General features: G+C 47.8%; 1 protein-coding gene across 1 annotated transcript; it reads right to left on the bottom strand.

The window, feature by feature from the left end:
* Positions 1-5,583: 5,583 nt before the first annotated feature.
* RMI2 (RecQ mediated genome instability 2) lies at positions 5,584-11,423 on the bottom strand. Its single transcript, XM_060033050.1, has 2 exons — positions 11,123-11,423; positions 5,584-7,955 (listed from the first exon to the last, which is right to left on the bottom strand). Exons 1-2 carry the CDS (start codon positions 11,421-11,423, stop codon positions 7,807-7,809), a joined length of 450 nt encoding a protein of 149 aa, XP_059889033.1. The 3' UTR covers positions 5,584-7,806.
* Positions 11,424-22,427: the final 11,004 nt, after the last annotated feature.

Raw genomic sequence — 22,427 nt, 5'->3', positions numbered from 1 at the left:
AATGAAAGGACTTCCCTGGTGGCGCAGTGGTTAAGAAGCCGCCTGCCAATGCAGGGGACATGGGTTCGAGCCCTGGTCCGGGAAGATCCCACATGCTGCGGAGCAACTAAGCCCGTGCGCCACCACTACTAAGCCTGGCTCTAGAGCCCACGAGCCACAACTACTGAAGCCCTCACGCCTAGAGCCCATGCTCTGCAACAACAGAAGCCACTGCAATGAGAAGCCCATGCACTGCAACAAAGAGTAGGCCCCACTCGTCGCAACTAGAGAAAGCCTGTGTGCAGCAAGAAAGACCCAACGCGGCCAAAAATAAATAAAAATTTTTAAAAAAAGAATGAAATAATTCCATTTGCAGCAACATGGATGGACCTAGAGATTATCATACTAAATGAAGTCAGAAAGAGAAAGACAAATACCATATGATATCACTTATATGTGGAATCTAAAATATGACACAAATGAACTTATCCACAAAATGGAAATAGACTCACAGACACAGAGGACAAACTTGTGGTTACCAAGGGGAGGGCGGGGTGGGGGAGGGATGGATTGGGAGTTTGGGATTAGCAGGTGCAAACTATTATATATAGGATGGATAAACAACAAGGTCCTACAGGGAACTATATTCAATATCCTGTGATAAACATAACGGAAAAGAATATGAAAAAGAATATATATGTATAACTGCAGAAATTAACACGACATTGTAAATCAACTATACTTCAATTAAATAGATAAATAAAGATGCGGGTAGAGAAGAGGCTAAAAGCAGCCCAGTGGGGCTGGTAATCAGCCCTGAGGCTGCCGTGCAGGAGGCCCAGGCTGGGCGGTTCTCTGGGAAAGTCTGCAACCAGAGGCAGCGCAGTTGTACCCTGAAGACCCCAGGGCAGGGCCTGAGTCTGACTGACGTTTTAAAACAAGCACTACCTGTTTGATGAGAAGTTCTGGTTCTGCTTCTTCCTCAGTGGACACAGAATTAGGTGCTAACAGACCTTCAGAGAAACTCCTCTCCTCGTCCTTCTTGCCCAGGTGGAAGAGAAGCTTACTTAGTATTTTGTTATTTTCAGGTGCTAGAGCCTCATTGTTTCTTCTTTCTTCTTCTTTTTCTGGCCCATAACACATCTCTGGTCCCCTTGGATCAGGGACAGAGCTAGACTGCATCCCCTCTGGGTTGCCACCCATTGTATTTTGGGAGATTAACTTGTTTCTTGGGATCCACACGTTCACAGATGGAAAGGAACTGCTCTCAGGATGAATTACGTCCAGACCCTCCCCCCACCAGACACAGATAATTTAGATAATGAGATTTGGCTGAGATGTGGGACTGAGTTGTGCTGTAAATGGGATGAGATCTTCGGGGACCTTGGGACCAGGTGAATGTATTTTGCATTTGGGATGGACGTGCATCTTTGTGGGGCAGAGGGCAGGCTGGGTAGGCTGAATGCCCTGCCCCAAAGGTGTCCATGTTCTAACCCCTGGAACCTGTAAAAATACATTACCTTTCAAGGCAAAGGGGACTTTGCAGATGTGATTGGAGATGGGGAGATTGCCCTGGTGAGCCTAATCTAATCACAGGAGTCCTTAAAAGTAGGGAAATTTCTTGGGCGGTAAGAAGGAGAGATGAGGCAGAGTGGGAGGGCAGAGAGACAACCACATGTCTTTTGTTCATGTGACTTTTCGTGTCACCGAGCCTGGAACTTCTCAGGAAGTGCTTGGTGACAGAAAGAACAGTGAAGTGAAAATGTTTTGAGCACCTGCTAAGACTGGATTCTATAACAGCCACGTAGACAAGTTACTTCACCTCTCTGACCCCAAACCATCCCTTTTCTACAGATAACAGAAATAAGGCTCAGAGAGGTGAAGTGACTCACCCAAGGTCACCCAGTTAATAAACAGCAGGGCTGAGATTCAAAAGTGGGACCATCAGAAGCCATCTGGTTGCCAAACTCTACCCACCCCATTAGGGCTTGGCGATAATGGGCGAAACTGCCGGGGTGGACAGCCTCGAAACTGCTCGTGGCCCCATTTGTTCCTTTGCTTCCTTCTGTGGCTTTTCATTGAGGTCACTGGCTGTCAGCCCGTTTCTGATGGAACGGGGCAGCTCTGCCCGGGACAGACCAGCAGAGGGTGCTAGCACCGAGGAGTAAAGACCTAACGTTCCCAGAGGATCTGACGAGTTTCTCAGAATGAAGGCCCTGGCCACTTCTCCCACGGCGAGGGACACCAACTGGCCTGAGACCCGTCTCTGCCATAGCCTACTGGCCAGATGTCCTGGGGCAAAGGGCTCCATTCCTTGGTGGCACTTTTCCCAGAGGAGGGGGAAAGCACCTCCCAGGGGCACTGACACAGAATGAAGTAACACAAGGGAAAGCTCCTAGCCCAGTCCCTGGCGTGCAACCCTTGCTTGAATTTGCATTCTTTATCAAGAGATGTTCCATGATTCTCATAGGACTATAATTTCAGATTCTGCCCAAACCACATGAATCTTTTATTTTGACTCAGCTGTCTCTCTCCTTTTCCTTTTATGTTTTTTACCAAGTCTTCCCTATTTGTACTTCAGAGGGCTCTCAAACATTCTGGCATGCACCCTCAGGCCGATTATAAACTACCAAAGAAGCTTGATTCAAAAGGCCCTCTTAGACGGCCTGTCACGGGGCTCCTGGCATTTGGAAACTCTGGAGTGCTGAGTGTAAATTCAAGAACATGGTGCCTTTCCACGTGTGTTTCCTCTGCCTTCCTACCTAAAAACCAGCCATTCACGGAACATTTACTGACTGCCGTGTGTCCTATGCATGTACGGAGACAGATAAATAAGATACAGTCACATCACCGGAGGCCCCTCCGACAGGGACAGAGATACTAACAGACATTTCAGAACAATTTATGTGTCTGTCTACAAACCGCACTAGGAAGGGGCATCTAATCCAGTTTCCATGACCCTACCACGTACCATCCACTTCACAGACTGACCTCCAAGCCCAAGGTCAGGGCTTCCCTGGTGGCGCAGTTGTTGAGAGTCCGCCTGCCGATGCAGGGGACACGGGTTCGTGCCCCGGTCCGGGAGGATCCCACATGCCGCGGAGCGGCTGGGCCCGTGAAGCCATGGCCGCTGAGCCTGCGCGTCCGGAGCCTGTGCTCCGCAACGGGAGAGGCCGCAACAGTGAGAGGCCCGCGGACCGCAAAAAAAAAAAAAAAAAAAAAAAAAAAAGCCCAAGGTCAGATAGGCAAGAGCAGGACCAGGACTGCTCAGGTGTGGCTAAGCCTCTCTCTCCCTCATCCTCAGCAGGCAGGGGCCCCTGAAAGTCATCCTTTGCACAGGCTCCACGATGTCTGCTAAATGTAGGTCACTATGGCCGAGGATGTGTGTTTTCCCCTCATCCTGACACACAGGCAGCTGCTCAGTGAATCTGGACCATGACCTGAGGTTTAGTAACACCAGCCTAGCCCATCTGGTGACCCAGCGGATTTCAGGGCCGCGCAGTCGCAGCTGGATCCCTGGGGTTCGAAGATGATTCTGTCCGCGGTGTGTTCCCCAGGTTCTTTGCCTTCTCACCATTAAATCACACACAACAGGCCAGGAGACAAAACACTCGACTTTTTCATGTGGTCATTCCTTCTCCTTCCTGCTTCACCTGATGCATAAGAATTTTGCGGTAAAACTTCAGCTTTACAAGAATAGGCAACAGAAAGAATTAGGGAACTCAGTGATCCAAAACTAGCTAAATGAGGGTTTTTTGTTTTTTTTTTTCTTATAATGTAAAGCAGTTCCAAGAAAAGTGAAGTCACAGCCCAGGGTGCTTATTTTCAGTTCTTAGAAAAGAGCCAATTTCAAAAGGGAAGCTTTGCAGCCAGAGCACACAGCCTGCCCTTGTCTGGTGAGGGGAGCTTGCTGATAAACCAGCTTTGATTTGGCATCAGGAAACTAAAACCCCCGCCCGAGATGCATTTTCATTGGTGATGTCAAGGAGGAAACGCTAGCCGAAACAGTGAGAGTTCTTAATATTCAGGGAAACCGCAACAGCTCAGCTAACAGCTAACATGCTGAGATGGCACACCGCCAGCTCGGAGCCACCGGGAGCCGTCGGCAGTCTGCGCGGACTGTCGGAAAAACATGGGGCACCCTCGTTTTCCCACCTCCCACACTCCTGAGGTTGTTCGCTGCCCAGGAGACGATATCGGCCCAATCAGCAATTTTCAATCAGGCATTTGTTACCAGAAGTTAGGTGAGGACGAAGTGGGCAGGATATGGTTCTCAGCAGCCTGGGTCAGTCTTCTAGCAGAAGAGCAGGCATCACATAAGGGAACCTCAGTAGGGTCGACTTCGGTTTCAAGGTCTTCGGGAGGCTACCACACACCCAGCTCAGGGGCTACTATTGGGAAACCCACACTAGTTTTGGAATAGTGTTGACCTAAGAATCCTATAATAGAGATGCCATGGACTACATCAAAATTAAATGTCAATGTAATCAAAAGCAACTGGTCAACCGTCCCAGCCAGAAGGAGCCTAAGGAGACAAGATGACTCCATGTCATAGGGTGTCCTGGATGGGATCCTGGAACAGAAAAAGGACATTAGGAAAAACACTAAGGGAATCTGAATAAAGGATAGAGTTTGGTTAATAACATCTCAGTGTTGGTTCACTAATTGTAACCAATGTGTCATATTCATGTAAGATGTTAATAAAGGAAACAGGGTGCAGGTGTATGGGAACTCTTTGTATTGTCTTTGCAATTTTTCTGTGGATCTAAAGCTATTCTAAAAGTATATAGGGAATTCCCTGGCAGTCCAGTGGTTAGGACTCTGCACTTTCACTGCCGAGGGCCTAGGTTCAATTCCTGGTCGGGGAACTAAGATCCCACAAGCCGTGTGGTGTGGCCAAAAACAAGAAAAAAGTAAAAATAATAAAAATATATAAAATTTTAAAGAGGCAACTAATGGATGTGAGTAGGAACTTACTGCTCTTCCCAGCAAAATCATTTGGGGCCTACCATGTGCCAGACACATGTAAAAGTGATTTACACACACCTTCACAACAGTGCTGTGAGCTCGGTATAATCTACATTTTATAGATAAGGAAACTAAAGCACAGAGAAGGTAGGTAACTTGCTCTCAGCCACACAGCAAGTTTAATGACAAATGAAGGGCTTGGGTTTACACACCCCTTCACAACAGTGCTGTGAGCTCAGTATAATCTACATTTTATAGATAAGGAGACTAAAGCACAGAGAAGGTAGGTAACTTGCTCTCAGTCACACAGCAAGTTTAATGACAAATGAAGGGCTTGGGGGCTTCCCTGGTGGCGCAGTGGTTAAGAATCCACCTGCCAATGCAGGGGACATAGGTTCGAGCCCTGGTCTGGGAAGATCCCACATGCCGCGGAGCAACTAAGCTCGTGTGCCACAACTACTGAGCCTGCTCTCTACGCCCACGAGCCACAACTACTGAGTCCATGCGCCTAGAGCCTGTGTTCCACAATGATAAGCCACTGCAATGAGAAGTCTGTGCACTGCAACGAAGAGTAGACCCCGCTCGCTGCAACTAGAGAAAGCCCACATGCAGCAACAAAGACCCAACGCAGCCAAAAATAAATTTATTATAAAAACAAAAAAACAGTGCACACTTTCCAATTTCCCCACCTTTAAAAGAAAATGCTAGAGTTTAAAACTATGGCACATCCAAAACACTGACAACATCAAATGTTGGTGAGGCTGCAGAACAAGAACTCCGTACACTGCTGATGGGAAAGCAAAATGGTGCAGCCACGTTGGAAGGTAGTGCTATAGATTGAATATGTCCCCTCCAAAGTGCTATAGACTGAATATGTATTCTCCCTAACCCAAGTTCATACGTTGAAACCTAGCCCCCAGTGTAATGGTATAGAGGTGGGGCCTTTGGGAGGTGAACGGGATCAGTGCCCTTACAGGAGACCCCAGGGAGCAACCTTGCCCCCTGGTACCATGTGAGGACACAGTGAGAGGACAGCCACCTGTGAAACAGGAAGCAGCACCTTGACTTTGGCCTCCAGAACTTTGAAAAGTAAATGTCGGATGTTTTTAAGCCCCAGCTCTATGGTGTTTAGTTATGGCAGTCTGAGACAGTCTGGCCGTTTCTCACAAGGCTAGACACAGGCTGACCGTGTAACCAACAATCACGCTCCCAGGCATTTACCCTGGTATGTTGAAAACCTATGTCCACACAAAATCTGCTCACGAGTGTTTACAACAGCCCTATTAATAATTGCCAAAAACTGGAATCAAGCAGATGTCCTTCAATAAGTGAATGGATAAACAAACTAGGGTACATCCATCCAGTGGAGGATTAGGATAAAAAGAAATGAGCTATCAAGCTACAAAACTACATGGAGGGACCTTAAATGCATATTGCTAACTGAAAGAAGCTGGTCTGAAAAGGCTATAGACTGTGTGATTCCAACTATATAACATCCTGGAAAAGGCAAACTATGGAGACAGTAGAAAAATCAGTGGTTGCCAGGGGTTACGGTGGAGGGAAGGATGATTAGGTGGAGCACAGAGGACTTTTAGGGCAACAAAACTATTCTGTATGATACTGTAACAGTGGATACGCGATATTATGCCTATTGTACGTCACAAAGCATGACCCCTAAGTAAACAATGGACTTTAATTAATAATAACGTATCAATGCTGGCTCATCGATTTTAACAAAGGTACCACACCAGTGCAAGATGTTAATAACAGGGGAAACTGAGGGAGGGCATGTAAAGGTCAGCTCTATAGGTTCTGATCTTTTTTGTTTTTCTAGAAATCTAAGCCGCCTAAAAAATAAAATCTATTTTAAAAAATACGGCATAGAAAACAATTTACTAGTGGTAGAGATAAATAATCCAGCAAAACTCCATAGCGATGAGGAGCATAACCCGACCCCCTTGATATTTACAGCAAAGTGAAGGTTGTGTAAGAAGTGAAGAGCTGCCACCCAACACTGAACACAATCACAACAGAAGGACATTCCCTACCAAAAACAACATAAAGACTCTAACCAGGAGGCTGCCTCCTCACAGCATCTCACCAAAAGTTATGAGGCAGAAGTTTAGTTCATGCCTGGAAGTTGTTCTTAGTCTTGATTTTTAGTTTCAACAAGAAATTCTGAAAGTGTTTCAACAGCCCTAAGTGAAGGAAGAAGGGCAGACATCGTCGTCCGCATCTGCAGGGAATGGACCTTACACATTTAGGGCTGAGTGGTGTCTGAAGCAGAAAGAGGGCTGTGTCTTTGAGAGGCCCCAGTGCCTGCAGTTAGAAAATGCCGTTTGACTTGCAAACTGGATACGGAGCTGTTGATGGAGAAGACTGCCGAGCCATGAGGTCATTCCTTTTTTATGCAGCCTCTTTTCCTGCCCATAACCACACACTTTACTCTCTTCTGACAATGACTGAGGTTCAAATTCTGCCTCGTAAAGTAGGGTTGCAGTGGTAATGGAAAAAGTATCATCACTTGTAAAACTTGGAAAATGCAACATGAGATTTCTGTGTGCTTTAGAGAGAGAGAATTAACACACATAAAGCAAAAAAAAAAAAAAAAAAAGGAGAGGAAAAAGAGAACAAAACATCTGCTTTTCATCAGCAAACAGTCATAGCAAGGGGCAGCAGGGGCTGAGTTCACTGGAGTGTCCCAGCATTTAGAAATCCTACATCCAGACTCCTCGAAGCAAAGCTCTCTGATAAACTTTTGAGAAATACATATTGAGTGATGTCCATGAAATCCATACGGTATAAGAACCTAAGTTGTTTCTGAATTTCGGTTGTTTTTACCGACGTTTCCAACATCCTCTAAGGAATATTCCTGTGTAAATCTTCCACTTCCAGCTCCCACATGCTTTCATGGAGGGGATTATCAGAAAGATCTGTCATCTTCACAGCCTGCAGGCATGGCTCCGGTTTGCAGGCCTGAACCACTCCCATCACCATCACATACTTTCCTAGAAGAAGAAAAGCTCAGTGGTAAAGTTCACATTGATAGAGAAGATAAAAACAAAACAGACACCTGAAGTCCTTGAGAGGGCTTAAATTTATCAGGGAGGCAAACTGGAGACAAAAAAAAAGCAGAGAGTAGATACCAAAGTGCCAAGGCAGCTAGTGGTCAAAATACATATATTGCCAACAAATTCCGCATTTAACCTGGAGAATGACATTTGTATCTTCTTTGGTTTCTGGTTTTAAAATGCTAAAACAGGGACTTCCCTGGTGGCGCAGTGGACAGGACTCCGCACTTCCAGTGCAGGGGACCCGGGTTCGATCCCTGGTCAGGGAACTAGATCCCACATGCATAACACAACTAAGAGTTCACGTGCCCCAACTAAGGAGCCAGTGAGCCACAACTAAGACCCCACACAACCAAATAAACAAATATTAAAATAAAATAAAATGCTAAAACAAAATCACAGCACACTGCATAAAGCTATCACGCCCAAAGAGTGGAAGAGTCTCTCACATCAGAGGAAGAGTTGTAATTAGACAGACTGCTCTAAGGCGGGGCCTGAAAACCCGAGCTTTTCTCTTCTCCCTGTTCCTTGCTCCATGCCAGAGCCTGTGACTGGTCTCTGTGCACAGGACTGGTCCCCCTTCTGCAAAGACAACCCCTGACAGCCCCAAAGCAAATCCAATTTTCCCTTTATGTTGCCAAAAGAGCTGGGCAGGTGGTAGCACCCCCATGCCACCGTTATTGCAACTGCCTGGGACCAATGCCTGCCACCTCCTGCCGCCAGCTGGGCATACACAAGCAAATCAACAAGAGGGCAGGCTGCCATCACAAGGATCTAGTGACATATTAACCACGACGCTATTCCCATTCCCTTGGGGAAGTGGCTCTCCTTGAAAGCAAAAATGGCCAGTCTTAACCACACAAATCTCAACTGTGTAAAAAACCCCAAACACAGCAGGAACAGCAGGCACGTCGCCAGCCCCCACTGAGTGCCCCTGCGAGGCTGCTTTAATCACACTGCTTCCAACATCAGGACTGGGTTGGTACTCGGGCCTGGGGCTCTGACTGAAGGAAGCCAGGCAGGCTGACACCTTACCCTCTGGTCTATCAGCTCCTGGCACGGCGTACTAAGGTTTCCCTGAGCCCATCCCTACATTCTACCTGAGCAAGTAACGTGGGGTTCCTCAGCGACAGAGGCTCATTCTGAAAATACACTTGTCATACCCTCTGAATGGGCCTAAAAAGCTGGTGGAGATGGAGCCCTCAGAAAATGACTGAAGACCCTGGAAAGGAAGAACAAGCCCACAGACAGGCCCAACAGGCGAGGTAAACACAGAATCCACGTACTCAAAACCTACATACACCAAGGCGTATAACACAACTATACGGGTGAACTCAAAGGCCTGAGCTCTTTCCTCCCGAGAACAGACCACCTGGTTACTAGTCTGGTTCATTCTACCCACACTCTCTCCCCCAGCCAGAGTGTCTCTCCACTGTCTCTCCTTCTCCTTCCCCATCACGCCGCTCCCTTCTATCAGGCCTTCACCCCGACCATACAGGCCTGGATCAGTTGTCCCTCTTCTGCGCCCACGACATCACTTTGTGTTTCAGTGGCCTGCTTACTCTTCAGGCTCCCTACCTGAAGCCAGCGTCAGACTTGTCAATCAAGCCCTGGTATTAATTAGCAAGAGGAAATGGTACGGCCCAGGCACACAGGCCAGTAGGTAAGTCAGATGGGTTCACCAACGTGCAATGCCCACTCAGGTACCTACTGGTGCCAACCTTATGCCAGGGCTGGGGCCAGACATGGGAGACAGCCCCAGCTTGCCTTCAAAGAGCACTGCCTGGGGACCAGCACACCAAACAGCTCGTGCTACATGCTACGCCAAGGGTGGCAAACTTTTTCTGTAAAGGGCCAGATACTAAATATTTCAGGCTTTGAGGCCATCGCGTCTCTGTTGCAACTATTCAGATCTGTAGCTGTAATGGGAAAACAGCCCTAGACAATACCTAAATGACGGTGCCCCAATAAAACTTTACTTATGGACACGGATATTTGAATTTCATATATTGATACTTTTCCCATGTCATGAAATCTTCTGTTTTTTTTTAACCATTTGAAAACATTTTTAGCTCATGGGCTGTGCAAAAACAGGTGGCAGCCTGTAGTTTGCCGATCTTGTGCTAGACTAACATTGCAATGGAGGGCAGACAGAGAGGGAGGCTGAAGGATGGCGCCAGGGTGGGGTGACAAGCGTGCAGGAGCACTGCCTAGTAAAAGAACATTGGTCACTATGGCCCAGGAGCTGTGGTAAGGACATTTTTTAAATGCATCGAATCCACACAACAGGCAGGAATTATTGGTCCCTTTGGTAAGAGGTCCAGAAAGGTTAAGAAAAGTGCTCCTGGGAGCTCAGCCAGAAAGGGCCAGGGCCAGAAGAAGTTCAACCTAATACTGAGAATAGTTGTCAGAAAGACACAGAGCCCGCCCTGCCATAGTCTGGCCCAGTGGTTCTCAAAGTGTGGCCCCCAGGCCACTGGCACCAGCAGCACCTGGAAGCTGGTTAGAAATGCAAATTCTCAGCCCCGCCCAGACCAACAGACTCAAACTCTGAGGGTGGTGCCCAGCCTTCAGTTTTAACAAGCCCTCAGGGTGAGTCTGATGCAGGTTCAAATTTGCACACCACTGGTTTAAAAGGAAACAGTAGTGAACTACAGCCTAAGACAGTCCCACGAAGAAGGGGTACAGCAGGGCTCCTCATTCCTGGGAACTGGGGAGAGCTTCCCAAAGGAAGGTACATTTGAGTAGGGTCGTTAGGGATGTACCAAGTTCCCCACTATGATATTTTCCAAAACTTGATAGGGAGAAAAAAAATCACCCGTGGGGAAGGGACTCTGTTAACAAATACACATGCTGGGGGTCCCTCCCCCGGAGACTCCAGCTGGGAGGGCTGGTGGAGTCCTCGGAAACTATTTTTTGAATGGGCTGCAGGTGATGCGTATCATCAGAACTGCTTGGGTGGCGCTTGGCTGGGGAGGGGAGGGAAGAAAGGGTATCGAGGCGGGGGACCGGCACCGCAAACACCGGGAGGTGGGACGGCCAGGCCCCGCCCTCGGGCGGTACAAACCCAGGGTCAGCCGCGCGATGTCGACTCCGGCTGTTACCTGGGACGAGGCAGGGCCGCCCGCGCGGCACCCGCTCCAGGCCGCAAACCGAGAAGGCCCCGCTCGGGTCCCGCAGCCGCGCCTCGCCGCCGCCCGCCGCCAGCACCGTGCCCTGCATCCATACGGCCGTCAGCTCCAGCGGCCCGCGACCCGCCGCCTCCCGCGACAGCCGCCACGCGCCCGGGCAGCCCTCCGCGTCGCGCCGCAGCTGCTCCGCCAGAACCTTAAGCGGCGGCGACCGCGGCAGCCTCACAGACGTGGGGCACCCGCCGGGCGAGGAGGCAGTAGGCGCCGCCGCCATTCTGCCCCGCCTCCTCTTTCCCGCCAACCTTGATGAGCGGCGAGACCCGGTCCGCAGCCACCAATCAGGGCGCGCTGGCGGAGCCGGCCAGTGGTCGGCGTTGGGAGGCGGGGCCGCCGGACAGAGCGGCCCCACTCCCACCCCAGGAGTGCGCAGGCGTACGTAAAGTAAATAACCGACCCGCAAGCTAGGAATGGATGAAATGAATTAAAAGAGAAAAAATAAATGGAGGGAGGTACAGAACTCCCTGTTTCCAGGCACCTCAAAATTTGGCGTGCACGCAAATCATCTGGAGAATGTGAGTATTCATCTTTATATCGCCTTGCCTAGTACGGTTCTCTGAGGCTAACAAATAACCTGCAAATACTGAAATGGATTGTAGCAATGGTGAGCCTATGTTTATTGGGAGTTATCAAGAATCGAGTCGAGAGATAAGGCTGTAAAGAGGGACAGGAACAGCTAGTAAAATTGCCCTTTCTTTTATTACTATTTTTATTTATTATATTTTAATAACAAAATAATTTAAAAGTTAATAAGATATATTACTATATTTTTCACAAAAGGAATGCACGTTCATTGTAGAAAATTTAGAAAAGGAAATCTAGAATAAGAAAAGAATTGTAAAAATCACTCAGAGATATCTACCCACTATTGGTGTATTAGCATTCAGGTTTTAAACTATATACATGTGTATATATATTTTTATACACAAATATTGTTTTGTATATTACTTTCACTTAATAATAAACATCTTTCCATATCAACAAATATCCCTCTGCGTCCTCTTGAATGACTGCGTTAAGATTCTATTTGTCTCATCACCTACCTAACCAATATCCTAGAGGTGGACATTAGGCTATTTCCAGTTTTTCACTTTATAAGTCGCTACTGTGAACCTATCTAGAGCTAAATCTTTGTGCATGTTTCAGATAACTTTCTAGAAATGGAATTGCTCCCTAAAAATTGCATGTCCCCAATCAGTCAAATCCACAAATCCTAAACCAAGCAATCCTGTAAATCAAGACCAGTTGTCAGAAGACTTTGTCCTCCCAGGGCCTCCCGCAATACCTGGCTCACAGAGGGTATTCACCAAGAGGTCGATTTTTATAAAGCAGCTAAGAAATACTCAGCCAGGTTCTGACCTAAGAGCTTTAAAGGGAGTATCCCATGTACCCACACCCTGTAAATACTGTTCTACAAAGGGGGAAACGAAGGCTCACAGAAGCTAGGTGGCTTGCCCACAGCCTCTCTGGCAGTAGCCTCCGTGGGATCCTGGCCTCTATACCTCAACCCTAAGTTGTAGAGTAACCAGGCTTCTAACTTCAGAAGGAAGCAGAGATTTTAACCAAGAGAGAATCCCACCCCCTTCAAGCCTGGTGAGTCCCCACTGGCCTTCCCCAAGGCACCTGAAGGCCAGAAAAGTGATGGGGAAGGGAGTTGAAGTAAAGACCTGGGAATTTCCCACCATTCTCTTGGCCTTCAAATTTGTGTGTGTGTGTGCACGGACACACGGACACACACACACACACACACACACACACACACACACACACTGGGCACTGATATGTTCAGACTAGTGTTTTGGAAAGATCACTCTGCCAGCAACACGCATGGAGCTTGAGGGGTGTCCCAGTTTATAACCTCCTATGGTGTCATTCCTCCACCTGGAATATGAGCATCCCTCCAGGCAGAGCAAAATGTACAAGGAGGGCCCAGAAAGGAGAGCGAGCAGGAAGCACTGAGCAAACTGCCAGGATATCAGAACGGCTGGGACACAGAGTGCAAACAGAGGAGTGGGGATATAGGAGGCTGTACCTACATAACCTCACTTCTTACCCCCATTTTACAGATGATGAAACTGAGGTTCAGGCTAATGACAAGGCTGAGGCCACACGGCTAGCGAGGGGTGGAGCCAGGACTCAACCCAAGTCCATCTAACCCCAAACTTCATGCTCCTTGAACCACATCTGCCATCTCACTCTCCACACTATCGCCCATCTCCCCATCAAAGACGTCTCAGGGGCTTCCCTGGTGGCGCAGTGGTTGAGAGTCCGCCTGCCGATGCAGGGGACACGGGTTCGTGCCCCGGTCCGGGAAGATCCCACATGCCGCGGAGCGGCTGGGCCCGTGAGCCATGGCCGCTGAGCCTGTGCTCCGCAACGGGAGAGGCCACAACAGTGAGAGGCCCGCGTACCGCAAAAAAAAAAAAAAGAAGATGTCTCAGTACCTTTGCTTATGCTGTTCTCTGCCCGACATGCCTTCCCCCAGTCTCTCCCAGCTAACTCAGTCACCACATGCCTGCCACCACCAAGACCACTTCTCTTCAGGGAGCCATTCTTGAGCCCACAACTGGAGTCAACCCCTCCCTTCCAGACCAGGCTGCTGACACCCCTAATCCAGGGTTTCTCAGCCTCAGCCCCACTGACTTTTGGGGCGGGGTAATCCTGTGTTGAGGGAGCTGTCCTGTGTTCCCCCTGGGATGTTGAGCAGCATCCGCGGCCTCCACCCACTAGATGCCAGTAGTACTCTCCTCAAGGTGGCAATCAGAAGTGGCTTCAGGGCTTCCCTGGTGGCGCACTGGTTGAGAGTCCGCCTGCCGATGCAGGGGACACGGGTTCGTGCCCCGGTTCGGGAGGATCCCACATGCCGCGGAGCGGCTGGGCCCGTGAGCCATGGCCGCTGAGCCTGCGCATCCGGAGCCTGTGCTCCGCAACGGGAGAGGCCACAACAGTGAGAGGCCCGCGTACCGCAAAACAAACAAAAAAGTGCTTTCAGACATTGCCAATGTCCCCTGGAGCGTGAAATCACCGCCTGCTGAGAGCCACTGCTGGCATCTACAGACTCACTGCATTCTGTCTTGAACCATAAATACTTGAGTCTGAGTCCGCCTCACCAGCAGATCAGGGGTCTAAACTCTGATGCCAACAGCAGCCAGGCAGGTAACCCTGGTGGAGCAGTGACATACTGGCCTTCACAGGCCCCAATAAAGGGGCCAATCACACTTATGTAGGGCCTTCCTGGGCCCCAGCTTCCCAGTGAGATCAAAGACTCCTGCAAGGGGGTTTCCTGCCACCTTGAGGACAAAGGTAAGGCAAGGGGAATTTTGGGCCTTGGCCTCACACTCAACCTACACATTCACCAGTTCCTGGGCAGATCAGGCCCCAAACGCTTCTGATTGCCAGGAACAAAACCAAACCCTAGTGCCCAAGGAAAAGAGTTTGTTCTGGAAGATTATCCACGCAGTAACATCTACAAAATGGCAAAACTGTCATTAGCCAAGTGCTTACTATGTACTAAACACCATGCCAGACGCTTCACGTGCAGAGTCTGTGACTCTTCAGGAAAACCCTAAGATGTAAGTGCTTTGCTTTTCTTTTTCTTTAAACTTTTTATTTTATATTGGAATATAGGTGATTAACAATGTTATAGTTTCAGGTGTACAGCAAAGTGATTCAGGTATACATATATCTATTCTTTTTTTTTTTTTTACATCTTTATTGGAGTATAATTGCTTTACAATGGTGTGTTAGTTTCTGCTCCCTCTTGAGCCTCCCTCCCACTCTTCCTATCCCACCCCTCTAGGTCGTCACAAAACACCCAGCTGATCTCCCTGTGCTACGCAGCAGCTTCCCACTAGCCATCCCATGTATCTATTCTTTCTCAAATTCTTTTCCCATTTAGGTTGTTACATAATATTGAGCAGAGTTCCCTGTGCTGTACAGTAGGTCCTTGTTGGTTATCCATTTTATTTTATTTTATTATTTATTTATTTTGGCTGCGTTGGGTCTTTGTTGCTGTGAGCGGGCTTTCTCTAGTTGCGGTGAGCAGGGGCTACTCTTTGTTGTGGTGAGAGGGCTTCTCATTGCGGTGGCTCTCTTGTTGCTGAGCACAGGCTCTAGGTGTGTGGGCTTCAGCAGCTACAGCACACGGACTCAGTAATTGTGGCACACAGGCCCTAGAGTGTGTGGCCTTCAGTTGTGGCACACGGGCTCTAGGGCGCACAGCCTTCAATAGTTGTGGCGCGCGGGCTCAGTAGTTGTGGCTCGCAGGCTTAAATATAACAGCGTGTACATGTCAATCTCAAACTCCCTAACTATCCCTTCCCCCCACCCTTCCCCCCGGTAATCATGAGTTTGTTCTCTAAGTCGGTGAGTCTGTTTCTGTTTTGTAAGTTCATTTGTACCATTTCTTTTTAGATCCTGCTTATGAGCGATATCATACAATATTTCCCTTACTCTCTCTGACTTACTTCACTCAGTGTGACAATCTCTAGGTCCGCCCATGTGGCTACAAACGGCATTATTTCATTCTTTTTAATGGCTGAGTGATATTCCATTGTATATATGTGCCACATCTTCTTTAGTAAGTGCTTTTCTTAAGCCCATTTTATAGATGGGGAAACTGAGGCTTGGACAGGTGATGTGACCTGCCCAAAACCACACAGCTGGTAAGAGGTAGGGCCAGGGATTCCAATCCTCATCTGGAACAAAGCATCCCTCTCCCGTGTCTTTCAATAATCAGGACCCCAGATAAGGTGAGGTCTTACCCACTATCCTGGGTCTTCACCAGGGTGAATTCCCTGGGGAAACATTTTTAAGTACAGGTTCTATCAAAAAGACATATCTTGGGGACTTCCCTGGTGGTCCAGTGGTAAAGAATCTGCCTTCCAATGCAGGTGACGCAGGTTCGATCCCTGGTCGGGGAACTAAGACTCCCATATGCCTTGGGGCAACTAAGCCTGCGTGCCACAACTACTGAGCTTGGGTGCCTCAACTAGAGAGCCCGCGTGCCGCAAACTACAGACCTGACTCAGGCAAAAAATAAAGAAAGAAAAAGAAAAAATAATAGAGACATATCTTGAACTTTAGTTAACAAAATACACAGGGATAAGTGGGTGTACAGATGTCTGCAACTTGCTTTGAAGGTCAGCAAAAAGTAAGGTAGATTGAGGGGTAGACAGAGGGGAGGATAGGAGACTAGATACGTCATATGGCGAGTAAATTTCATTGTAGAATCTAAGTGGTGGATGCAATGGGGGTCCGCTGCACAATTCTTTCAATAATACAGTGATGGGGGATAATTCTAGGTTCCAGGGCCTCACCACAGCCTTCCTACATCAGAATCTCAGGGAGTGAGAACCTAGAATGATTCTGAGGCCCAGCCAACACCCAGCCCCCACCCAGTGACCAGCATGCTTCCTATTCCTTCATCACAGAATATCACCAGACCATCTCAGGACCGTCTCTGGTCGCTTCTTGGTCTCTGGCACCCCTTTTTCATGACTCCACGCCAGAGCACGATGTCCTCCTTTCCACAGGCCCCAGCCATAGAAGCCGCAGTGCAGGCTAGCTCTGGGCTGGGCTCAGAGGAGATCAGGAGGAAGAGGTGGAGTTTCATGCCTTAGTGCATGATGACCGGCACTCCTGGGCCCTGTGAAGCAATGGTGATGTCTGCTCTCCACTGCATACTCGAGGTGGCCAGCCGCTTTCCAGCTTCCTGGAGGAGCCCCAAAGCACAACCCACATTTTGAAAGTAAGAACCATCCTTCTAGGCTAATAATAATAATAAAAGCAACTGCTTCTGCCACGACCACTACAGGCCAGGCACGGTACCAGCTGCTATATCTAAATCAGCTCATTTCATCCACAAACCCCTGCTGGGGACCTACCTCCACCCCTACTTTACAGAGGAGGAAACTGAGGCTCAAAAAGGCACTAAGCCTAAAACAATCAAACCCACGTGGTACTGACATAGGAGAGACAAATAGATCAAGGGAGTGGAATTGAGGGTCCAGGCATAAACTCATGTACCTAGGACCAGCTGCTTTTTGACAAGGGTCGACAAGATCATTCAGTGAGGAAAAAACAGTCGGTTCAGTAAATGTGCTGGAACAACATGCAAAAGATGGAAGTTAGACCCCTACCTCATACCACACACAACATGGATCAAAGACCTACATATAAGAGCTAAAACGATAAGACTCTTAGAAGAAAACATAGGGATAGATTTTCATGACCTTGGATATGGTGATAGATTCTTGGAAATGGTACCAAAAGCACAAGCAACAAAAGAAAAAACACAAACTGGACTTCATCAAAATTAAAAATGTTTGCACATCAAAAGACATTATAAAGAAAGAAAAGACAATCTACAGAATGGGAGAAAATATTTACAAATCGTATATCTGATGAAAGTCCAGTATCCAGAATATATTCAAGAACACTTGCAACTCAGTAACAAAAAGACAACGCGAGTTACAAATGGGACTTGAATTTTCTCCAAAGAAGATATACAAATGGCCAATAGGCACATGAATAGATGCTCAGTGTCATTAGTCATCAGGGAGATGCAAAAGCACTAAGCTAGAATTTGAGCCTGGATCTGTCTGACTCCAGAGCCCTGAGCTTCCTGTGTCTGCTCTCTTACCGCCCCCCAACATGAGCCCACACCCTCTAAGGGCCTCTACGGGCCAGCCCAGGGAGCTGAAGCACAGTCAGATCACCTGGCCACGGCGCCAGGGGGTGGGGCTGGCAATGGTGGGGCTGGGAGATGAGTTGGTCTTGGTGAAGTCTGAAAACCTGATTGCCAACATCCCTCAAACAAACAGTCCTGGTCTGTCTGGAGTTGCTGCTGGGCCCCAAAACGATGTCTGGGACATTGTAGTTGTTCAATACATATTTGTTGAATGAATGAATGCTGGTCCAGCTGGAACAGCCCCACAGGGGTGTCCTACCTGGGGAAAGAGGGCTGGACCTTTGTACTCCACGTAGGCCAGTCATTGGAGTGGTATGTACGACTTTGGGTCATTTCCAGAGAGGGACTCAGGTGGATGCCGTCAGTCAGCCACCAACTTTCTCAGCAGCCGTGGAGTGAGCACCTCAGTCCAGAAGGTGGATCCAGGCAACACCACAGTCGCCACTGCAACAGGCAACAAATTTGTCCTCTCCCTCCTGGCTGCTCAGTTCAGCTCAGCTACACTCAGTTCCCACTGACATGCATTCATTCATTCACCAGGCATATAACAGGCACTTACTATATGGCAGGCACTGTGCTGACCTCTGGAGTTATAAAGACCTACAGGGCAGACCCAGCCCCTGCCCCAAAGGAGCAACACTCAAGTGGGGGGACAGACACAGGAACAGACACCACAAGGTCACCTCTCTGCCTTCATCTCCTCTCTCTTTCTCTCCGTTTCCTCCACTCCCACCCCACTTGCCTCCCTGCTGTGCCTCAAATACACCAGGCACCCTCCTGCCTCAGGACCTTTGCACATACTGAGTCTTTGAAATCCACAGTGTATTGACACTGACAGCCCATCTCAACTCACATTAGCCACAGTTCAAGTGCTCAGTCATCTCATGTGGCTAGTGGCTGCCGTGCTAGACAGTGCAGCTCTGAGTAGAAGGCAGGGCACTCTCAGCTGCTGGCAACAGGGCCCTGGGCGTGACTTGACCCACGTTTTCCTTGACTTTTCAATAAATCACAAACCACTGAGAAGCAGATCTGTTCTGTCTCTGGCAGATCCATCAATGCCCTGAAGTCTATTTGCAACCCTGCCATGTTCCTGTCATTAATTCCTTCATTAAGAAAGTTGCTTTTATTGACAGTTACTGTGTGCCTGGCACTGATACGAGCTTTTGCATACTTAACTCATTTAAGCCTCTTGATGACTGTATTTGGTACACACAATCATTATGCCCATTTTATAGATAAAGAAATTGAGGTTTGCCTCCTACATTGTTGGTGGGAATGTAAATTGGTGCAGCCACTATGGAAAACAATATGGAGGTTCCTCAGAAAACTAAAAATAGAGTTTCCATATGATCCAGCAATCCCACTCATGGACATATATCTGAACGAAACTATAATTCAAAAAGATACATGCACCCCTATGTTCAATGCAGTACTATTTACAATAGCCAAGACATGGAAGCAACCTAAATGTCCATCGACAGATGAATGGATAAAGAAGATGTCGTGTGTGTGTGTGTGTGTGTGTGTGTGTGTGTGTGTGTGTGTGTGTGTGTGTGTAATGGAATATTACTCAGCCATAAAAAATGAAATAATGCCATTTGTAGCAACAATGGATGGACCTACAGATTACCATACTAAGTGAAGTAAGAAAAAGACAAATACCATATGATATCATTTACATGTGGAATCTTAAAAAATGACACAAATGAACTTATCTCAGAAACAGAAACAGACTCATAGACATAGAGAACAGACTTGTGGTTGCCAAGGGGCAGGGGGGAGGGGTGGATTAGGAGTTGGGGACTAGCAGATGCAAACTATGATACAGGGAATGGATCAACAGCAAGGTTCTACTGTACAGCACAGGGAACTATATTCAATATCCTGTGATAAACCTAATAGAAAAGAATATTAAAAAGAATATATATATATATATATATATAAAAAAAACGGAATCACTTTGCTGTACACCAGAAACTAACACACATTGTGAATTAACTGTACTTCAAAAACATAAATTAGGGGCTTCCCTGGTGGTGCAGTGGTTAAGAATCCGCCTGCCAACGCAGGGGACATGGGTTCAAGCCCTTGTGCAGGAAGATCCCACTTGCCGTGGACCAACTAAGCCCATGCGCCACAACTACTGAGCCTGCACTCTAGAGCCCACGTGCCACAACTACTGAAGCCCGTGCGCCTAGAGCCCGTGCTCCACAACAAGAGAAGCCACCGCTATGAGAAGCCCATGCACCGCAACGAAGAGTAGCCTCCGCTCTCTGCAACTAGAGAAAGCCCGCACAGCAACAAAGACCCAACACAGCCAAAAATAAATAAATTAAATAAATATATTTTAAAAAATAAATTAAAAAAAAAATAAATTGAGCTTCAGCGAGGTCAAGACACATGCTCAAGTCACACAGTTCTATGTGAGGAAGAGCTAGATGTGAAACCCTGGAAGGCTGGCTGCACAGCCTGTGCTCACACCTGTTACACTGCTCTCACTCACTCATTCACTCATTTATCAAACACTGGGCCCTGGAACCAAGGTGGGGTTACACTGGGCTGGCACATCAGGAGCCCTGGGGCCAGGTCCTTCTCTGCCACAGGCTGGCTGGGTGGCCTTGGGCAAGACTCCATCCCTCTCTGAGCTTCAGTTTCCCCTTCTGTGGATTTAAGGAGCGAGGTCATCCTAACTCACAGCTCTCCTGCAGATAGGACCTCTGTCTGCAGCCAGACTTGAAAATGAATTCCCCAGGAATTCAACATCTGGCCCCAGAAGGGAAATCCTCTGGTCCCAAGGAAATCCTCACATCTCAGCTCTCATGCCAACATTGGCTGGTAACCTCCCCACTGAAGGTGAAAAGTTGGCCCAAAACATGGATGACCACACACCCCTAAAAGAGCTAGAACATTTACTCTATGCCTTATGAACGTCATTGCATTTCATCCTCACAATAACCTGATGAGGTAGCAGTGTTATTACGCCCATTTTACAGATGTGAGAGACTGAGGCCCGGTGTGGTTTAACTTACCCAGGGTCAAACGTAGAAGAATCACACACACTCACGTTACAACCCAGCGTTCCCACTCCTGGGAATCTAGCCTAGAGAAATGAAAACTTAGGTTCGCACAAAAACACGGATGTTTATGGCAGTCTATTCATGATTGCCCCAAACTGCAGACAACCCAGATGTCATTCAACAGGTGAATGGAGAAGCAAACTGCGGTACATCCACACCACAAAATACTACTCAGCCTTAACCAGGAATGGACAACTAAGACACACAGCAACTTGGACGAATCTCAAATCCATTACAGTGGGCAAAGGAAGCCAGACTTAAAAGTTCACATACTGTAGGATTCCATTTATACGACATTCTTGAATGGCTAAAACTATAGGGACAGAAAACAGATGAGTGGTTGCCAGGGGCTGGGGGAGGTGGAGGGGGCTGACTAGAAAGGGGCATGAGGAGGGAACTTTTGGGGTGCTAGAATTATTTTGTGAGCTGGCTGTGGTGGTAGTTACATCACACAGTGTCTACCTGTGTTAAAGTTCAAAGAACTGTACACACACACATACACACCCAAAGCAGAATCCTAGCCCCAGGATAGGCAACTCCATGAAATGGACAGCAGGTTGCCTGTTGTCACTGGCTGTGGCCCAGCTGGAAAACACCATCTCTTCTTCAAGGGACTCAGCCTAGGAGACCCAGGGAAGTCCGGCATTATGCAAATTAATGCTTAAAAGTACTGAAGGAGTGGGGAGAGTGATTGCTCATGGGTACAGTGTCTCATTTTGGTCTGCTGAAAATGTTTTGGAACTAGATAAAGGTGGTGGTTGTACACCATTGTGGATGTGCTAAATACCATTGAATTGTTCACTTTAAAATGGTTAATTTTATGCTACGTGAATTTCATCTTTATTTTTTTAAGAAGTTTCAAACAAGAAAAAAAAGAAGTATCCAGGGATAACTGTGCCCTAAATCTACCCCAAGGAAGCCAGGCCTCAGAGAGGTGAAGTAACTTGCCCAAGGCCACACAGCCAGTAGGAGGCTGACCCTAAGTCAGTCTGCCTCCAAAGCTTGAGTCCTTTCCATGGGCAGATGTGATAGAATGGGTTAAATATTACCCCCAAAAGTGAGTGGTTATTACCAGGAAGCTCTAGCCGACCTTTTCTCCTTTGCCAAGGACAACCTCTGATCAGTATACGTGTGGCTTCACAGAACATATTTTTCAAACCAAAACCAGGGACACAAAGCCTAGTCCAGGTTTCCTTCCTCCCTGAATGGTGTGACCTGATTTACATGAAAAGTCTTCCAGGGCTGTAAAAGACACCTGGGCCAATATATTGTACTGTAATGAACCGCTTTCCCAAAAGGATCACAATTCTGTGAAAGCAGAACTATTCTAGAAAATCAAGGCTGGGCACCACTGTGCACATCTGCACAGAAAAAAACCCTTCTGAGCAAGACAGGGAATAGGAATGCCTTATTTTGTGGGGTAGGAAGGGAAAGTACGGGACATGTGATGTTG

This window comes from Delphinus delphis, chromosome 15 (genome assembly GCF_949987515.2).
Source record: "Delphinus delphis chromosome 15, mDelDel1.2, whole genome shotgun sequence".
Taxonomy (NCBI): Eukaryota; Metazoa; Chordata; class Mammalia; order Artiodactyla; family Delphinidae; genus Delphinus; species Delphinus delphis.
Note: the sequence above shows the minus strand (reverse complement) of the source record. Positions and strands in the feature narration are given on the sequence as shown.